This window comes from Protobothrops mucrosquamatus, unplaced genomic scaffold (genome assembly GCF_001527695.2).
Source record: "Protobothrops mucrosquamatus isolate PMUCROS unplaced genomic scaffold, P.Mucros_1.0 scaffold5736, whole genome shotgun sequence".
Taxonomy (NCBI): Eukaryota; Metazoa; Chordata; class Lepidosauria; order Squamata; family Viperidae; genus Protobothrops; species Protobothrops mucrosquamatus.
In genome coordinates, this window is record NW_015391584.1 from 26,563 (window position 1) to 33,790 (window position 7,228).

General features: G+C 42.5%; 1 protein-coding gene across 1 annotated transcript in view; it reads left to right on the forward strand.

Annotated features, from left to right (window-relative positions):
- Positions 1–248: 248 nt before the first annotated feature.
- LOC107299935 (mediator of RNA polymerase II transcription subunit 17-like) overlaps positions 249–7,228 on the forward strand; it is a gene marked incomplete at its 3' end in the record, with an annotated part of 9,181 nt that continues 2,201 nt past the window's right edge. Inside the window, exons 1-7 of the mRNA XM_015829278.1 lie at positions 249–489; positions 3,523–3,689; positions 4,268–4,487; positions 5,531–5,667; positions 5,762–5,846; positions 5,962–6,114; positions 6,531–6,661. Of these exons, the coding sequence (XP_015684764.1) occupies positions 249–489; positions 3,523–3,689; positions 4,268–4,487; positions 5,531–5,667; positions 5,762–5,846; positions 5,962–6,114; positions 6,531–6,661 (1,134 nt within the window). The remainder of the gene's footprint in view (positions 490–3,522; positions 3,690–4,267; positions 4,488–5,530; positions 5,668–5,761; positions 5,847–5,961; positions 6,115–6,530; positions 6,662–7,228) is intronic.

Here is a 7,228-nt window from a genome sequence, read left to right on the forward strand (position 1 = left end):
ACCGTTGTGGCGCCCCCATGGTAAACCGAGGACTACTTGTGTGTTATTCCGCGCACGCACCCCGCCTCCTGCCCGCGGAACTCCGAGCATCTCCGCCTTCTCCTGCTGACCGCTAGGGGCCGCCGGTGCGCTCCCTCGGAATCGCGGTTTTCTGCTTGTCCCACTGCGGCCCCTGTAGTTTCTTTTGCGCATGCTCCAGCCGGGGTGGGTGTAAGGGGTGCTGCGAGCCGCCGAGGGGGGGGGGAAAGATGTCGGGGCTTCAAGCGGTGCGGATCAGCATCGAGTCGGCCTGCGAGAAGCATGTGCAGGAGGTGGGCCTCGACGGGAGTGAGACGTACCTGCAGCCGCTGTCCATGTCGCAGAACCTGGCCCGCCTGGCGCAGCGCATCGATTTCAGCCAAGGCAGCTCCGGTTCCGAAGAGGACGAGCCCGCACCGGCCGGCGAGAGTCGCGAATGGCCCGGCGGGGAGGAGGAGGAGGAGGAAGAAGGTGAGGGGAGCGGGGAGAGAAGCAAGAAAGCCTTCCCGAAGGGGATGGAAAGAGGCCCCCTCAGCAAGGAAGCTCAGCAGGGTTGAAATCCGGTCAATACTTGGATGGGAGACCACCAGGAGATCCCAAGGCTGAGAGATTTGGGGGGAGGGGAAACCCACCATAACTCCCCAAGAACATTGCATGGAGACTCTCAACGAGGCCATCCTGGCTTGAAAGCAGATGTTCCAATGAATAGACTAGAGCTGGAAGGGACCTTGGAGGTCTTCTAGTCCAGCCCCCTGTTCAAGAAGGAGAACCTACATCATTCCAGACAAGTGACTTGTCTAGTCTCTTCTTTAAAATCTCCAGTGATGGAGCGCCCACGATTTCTGGAGGCAAGCGGTTCCACTGGTTAATTGTCCTCACTGTCAGGAAGTTTCTCCTTAATTATCCCCCAATGTCAATGTTTGTCATTTCTATTCATTGTTTTTCTTTTGTTGGTTTTCACTCCCATACTTGCCAACCAAAGTCACAATTGTGAGATTGTGAGCAGCTCTATAAATCAATACATTAAGTAAATAAAAACAATTGGACCTTATCTTTGAAGATGCTTCAGATGCCTGCCCTAGCATATTGAATTGTGATAGGACCTTTCCCACTGCTTCAGCCCTTTCTTCCTGATAAGCCACAGGTGTGATGATCCACCCTGTTTACTCGGTGACCCTTTATTTCCCCCCCTCCCCTGTCAGGATCCGTAGGATCAAGTATCATCCTTCATGCTTATGCACATTAACTTACACAAGCACAGCTGCTGACCTCCAATCAGAATAACAGTTGGAAGGGACCTCGGAGGTCTTCTAGTCCAACCCCGTTCAAGCAGGAGACCCTATACCATTTCAGACAAGTGGCTATCCAGTTTCTTCTTAAAAGCCTCCAGTGATGAAGCACCTACCACTTCTGAAGGCCAGCTCTTCCACTAGTTAATGGTTCTCGATGATAGGAAATTCCTCCTTAGTTCCAGATTGCTTCTCCTTGATTAGTTTCCATCCGTTGCTTCTTGTCCTGCCCTCAGGTGCTTTGGAGAATAACGTGACCCCCTCTTCCTTGTGGCAGCCCCTCAAATACTGGAACACTGCTATCATGCCTGCCTCAATTTCGTTTAGTTTTCAGATTTTTATTTTTTTTTAGTCACTCAGCTCCCAGATGACTCTGGGCGGTTTTACAAAGTGAATACAGAGCAAAATACAAAAGGAAGGCTATGCGGCCTAAAGCACCACCACCAACTTTGGAGGTGAGGGTGAGGGTAGGAGCCCCCCCAAAACACCACATTTTACCCACTACCTAAAGAGAACCGTTTTAGGTAGGTTTAAGTACAGTTGCTTTAATCCTGATCTGAGGATGGACGGCCTAGGTTGACTTTTAGAGCTGCCCCAAGGGAGTCTTTTTGGAGGAGCTGGGATTCTGCCTGGGTGATTAGGAGATGTGTGTGTGTGTGTGTGTGTGTGCATGTTGCTGGATAACATGGTTGTTAATACAGTGCAATCCTAAATTTATTCACAAATAAGACCATTGAATTAAAATATTTGCAACCATTGCCTGATGATATGCAAGTTCTGAGGTTTTGCTTGATAAAAAATACAGGAAACCAGAAGTTGCCTTCAAGAGTTACGTGTTTATTCANAGAAAGAGAAAAGCTCCAAATATCAAAAAAGCCTTATTTTTATACCCACTTTGATTACATAAGCAATTCATCCAGCAAAGTTGACACACATAAGATAGAGATTTCACCCTTTAAGGCTGGCACACTGTAGATAAGAAGGAAGAAAGCAGAAGTAGCTAATATGTTTCCTTTTGGGTGGTTTGGGTGTTCCCCCAAGGCATCCCATGTTCCCGGGTGGGTTAGGATATTGGGTGTTTCCTTTGCTGTCCTTTCATGACCTTGCAATCATGGGTCTGCAAGTGGCCAGAGAGAGCGGGGCCATCTGCACGTATTCACTGTCCCCTAAGTCCGGGTCAACACTCATACTGTCCAAGGGAGTACAAAATGGAGTTCAAAGGAGTTACAAAGATCATTTAGTGCAACCTTTTCCACGGTGCAGAAAAACACGGCATTAACACATTCTGGGACATCCGTTCTGTATCTCTGTCCATTCCACTTTTGTATAATCCAGGTTTATTGAGTCCCATTGTTCGTATGTGTGATCTGCATGAATATCCTTGACTGTGTGTGTAGTCAAGTCAGTGTCGACTCTTGGTGGCCACATACATTTTCTCCGTGATGATCTGTCCCTAACCTGGTCCTTCAGGTCTTCCAACAGCGCCCCCATTGCCACTGTAAATGGAAAGGACAATCTTTTTAAGGAATTCTCTGTGGGTTTGCTATATGATTGTTTTTTAATCGCCTTTGTCTTTGAGAAGCAAAGAAGGGATAGCAATTCCAGAGCTTTTCATACTACAAAGTTATACAGGTAATCCTCAATTTAGAACCACAAGTGAGCCCAACATTTCTTTTGCTAAGTGAGACAGATGTTAAGTGGCTTTTGTCCCATTTTTCAACCTTCCTTGCTATAGTGCAGGGGTGTCAAACTGCCAGCCCACGGGCCGGACGCACCACAAAGAAACCACGCCCACCCTGTTGCCAGCAATGGGGAAAAAGCTCCAATACGTCGCACGACGTCACGAGTTTGACATGTCTGCTATAGTGAATCACTGAAGTTATTAAATTAGTAACACGGTTTGTTAAGTGAATCTGGCTTCCCCATTGATTTTGTGTGTCAGAAGGTCACAAAAAGTGATCACATGACTCCTGGACACGGCAACCGTGATAAATACATGTCGTTGCCGAGCGTCCAAATTTTGATCGCGTGATCATGGGAATGCTGCAATGGTGGTGTGAAAAATAGTCACAAGTCACTTCTTACAGTGTTGTTGTAACTTCAAATGGTCACTAAATGAACTATTGTAAATCGAGGACCACCTGTGATAGGATTGATTTAAGAAAGTTCCAATAGTAGTTTACTCTTGTTTTCCTCCTGTGCTTATGTTTTTCAGGCCTGATAAAATTTCAGCCTTCTCTCTGGCCTTGGGATTCAGTACGGAATAACATAAGGAGTGCTTTGACAGAGATGTGTGTGCTTTATGACGTCCTCAGCATAGTCAAAGATAAAAAGTTTATGACTCTAGACCCAGTTGTACAAGAATCACTTTCCCAAAAGCAGGTATTGGGCATAATTTCTCTTTATTCTGTTCAAATATTTGTTCCAAGTTTCTTATCTTGGCTTGTAAAGAGTTTGCCCAGGGCTTTGGCAAGGGTGGATGAAGCCTATGTAGATTTATTTGGTTGGTTTCTGTCCACTTTTTTTGTCACATTTCCCATATTCATTATTGTTTATTGAAGGGGTGGGTCCTGGTTTTAATACTTTTTATCTGTAGTCACCCAAAGCCATCGGGATTCAGGTAGCATATACATTTAAATAGTATGACTGTACTATAATTATTATGATATCAATAAACAATGATCTTCACTCTAAATATGTCCTAATTCAGGGTTGGATAATTTTTGTGCTTTTGTGTCTGGGGACAATAAATGCCAGAACCATTATCCATGGTGGTTGCATGTGATGGTCATAAACATCTGGAGGCATCTGATTTCATATTGCTGTATTAAATAAATGAGGTCAGATTACTTCAGCCATTCGCATTAACGACAGAAGCAAATGTAGAAATATCCTTTCCGTCTATTATCTGACAGAGAAGATTGCATTTAAATTGATTTTGGTTTTTTCTTCATTTCCAGAATCCTCAGGTTTTGCAGCTGCTCTCCAAGAAAAAGTACTTAGCTGGAGCAGCCCAGATTCTTCTGAAAGGAGCAGAAAGGTTGACTAAATCAGTTGCTGAAAACCAAGAAAATAAGCGGCAAAGAGATTTCAACTCAGAATTGCTCAGGTTGAGGCAGCATTGGAAGCTGAGGAAAGTGGGAGATAAAATCCTTGGAGATTTGAGCTACAAGAGTGCAGGTGAAGCCAGGAGGGCATAATTTCTGTACTGTTACAGTACTAGACAACCATTTGGACAAACAGTTGGACATTATTTGACAACCATTTGTCTGAAGTGACATATAGGGTTTCCTGCCTGAGCAGGGGGCTGGACTAGAAGACCTCCAAGGTCCCTTCCAACTCTGTTATTATTTATATATATACAGCTAGTCCTTGACTTACTTTGACCAGAATTAAGCCCAAAATTTCTAGGACAACAGATGCTAAGTGGGTTTTGCCCCATTTTATGACCTTTTTTGCCACAGTTATTAAGTGAATCGCTGCAATTGTTAAATAAGTAACATGATTGTTAAGTGTATCTGGCTTCCCCCATGACTTGGCTTGTCACACGGTTACAAAAGGTGATCACATGACTTGGGGAAACAGCAGCCGTCAAATATGAGTCAGTTGCCAACCGTCTGAAATTTGATCACATGACTATGGAGATCCTGCAGTGGTCATTAGTGTGAAAAATGGGTCACATTTTTCAGGGCCACTGTAACTTTGAATGATCACTAAATGAACTGTTTTTAAGTGGAAAACTGCCTGTACGTATCATAGATATTGGGTAACTGTTGATGGAGATAATGTGGATGCGTGCCATGAAAAAAATATTTTTAAATTCAGCTTTATCATAATATAAATGATGAAGAAAGTAGGAACCAGTATGTTTTGCTCGATTAATAACTCCTTGTCCCTTTAGAGATTAGATGGAGTTGCTTTAATCCAAGACAATTTTCTTTTGAAGTGGTATTTGATAAGATAAGATAAGATAACCTTTATTGTCATTTTTTTACTGGGCACAATGGCACACATCAAAAAATGAAATTTAGTTGCCCGCTCTCAAAGTGAAACACATACATGACACATACCTAAAACATACCAAATACAACATATGTATACAAAACACGCCTATTATGTCTACAGTCTATGCACACAGGGAAAGGGGCAAACATGTACGGGATATTTCAGATCTCTGTAATGTAAAATATAAAGCACTGTTGCAACTTCTCTCGTTTATAAAGGGTCTCTCTTTCCTCATCACGGCACATTTGAGGTCATAAAAAACACAGACATTGATCTGGATAAAAAGATTCCTGATGATTACTGCCCTCTAGCTGTTCAAATTCCAAGTGATTTGGAAGGTTCTGCCTATATTAAGGTTTGTCAAGATTATTTGTTTATGCATTGATTTGATTAAAATGCCTAGGGGGAAAAAACAGAATCTAACATTGTTGTTTTTTTTTAACATTTAGGTATCTATTCAGAAACAAGCACCAGATATAGGGGACCTTGGGATAGTCAATCTGTTTAAAAAACCTATTTTGAAATCTAAGCCAGGTATTGTTTCAGAATGTAAATTGTTATATTTCAGAGAAGCATACACGTTTGCATAAACAGAGCAGTTCATTTTCTATTTTTTTACTGATTTGTAAATAACGATTCTCTTATTCAGGGGCTCTGCATTGGCAAACAAAACTGGAGACCGCACAGAACGTTCTGTTATGTAAAGAAATATTTGCTCAGCTTTCTCGGGAAGCCGTGCAAATCAAATCACAAATCCCTCACATTGTTGTGAAGAACCAAATCATTTCCCAGCCCTTCCCAGGTAAGATTTAAGACAGTATTAAAAAGCTGAATTTGATCCACTTGTTTGCTTGAATGAATAGACAGGATTCCATTTGAAATGCATTTGAAGCATTTTATTTGGTTCAAATTTATGTCCATTATTCTGGCTCCTCAACATTACTGTTTCTATCCATGTAGACAGGGATGACTCAGATACATGACATGGACTGAACTTAATCAAACCATTGATCCTTCCTTCCTTCCTTCCTTCCTTCCTTCCTTCCTTCCTTCCTTCCTTCCTTCCTTCCTTCCTACCTACCTACCTACCTACCTACCTACCTACGTATACTCTAATATTTAAAAAATCGGTTATTTCTTATAGACAACCAGAATGTAATAACACTCCAAGATGCAGTTCACAGACACACGTACACATTTTTGCATTTCATTTTGTAGGATTGCAGCTCTGCATTTCCTTGTGTCACTCCTCAGAAGACAAGAAATCCCAAAAATCTACTTCTGAGAAACAAGGTCCAGAGGATCATCTTTACGTTCTGGAGCATAATCTGCACCAACTGATCAGAGAGGTAAAGAACTTTACTACAGCCGAGTTTGGCTTCAGATTCTCCCTTTTTCACTGAATGTTGTGAGGCTTTTAGGGGTACAAAAATGTTTCGTGTTCAACACGTTCCCCAAAATGGAACTTCTTGCAGATGCTGAACACGGCATGACTTACGAGCAGCCTGTGTTTATCTCAGCTATGAGATTGGACGTGGAAAGAAGGATATGTGTGGCTGCACCTTAGGCCTATCTGTCTCTTTAAGGACCCCACCATGGAAGGCATTATGAGCTGGCCCTTTAAAAAGAGCTTGACTACAACCGAGTGCATAATGAACATAGGAAGATCCCAAAAGAGACCCAGAAGTAGAGTGGCAGATTTTAAAATGGGGAGTTTATTTATTTATTTATTTATTTATAATAAGACTTATATGCCGCCCTTCTCCCCCATGGGACTCAGGGCGGCTCACAGCATATTAAAAAACAATACAAAACATTTCCCTATAAAAGCCAATTAAAAACCAAATATTTGTAGCTGTGTCTTGTTTAAAATCATTAAAAATTGTCCCTATTTAAAAATTCACCCTAGGTCAGTC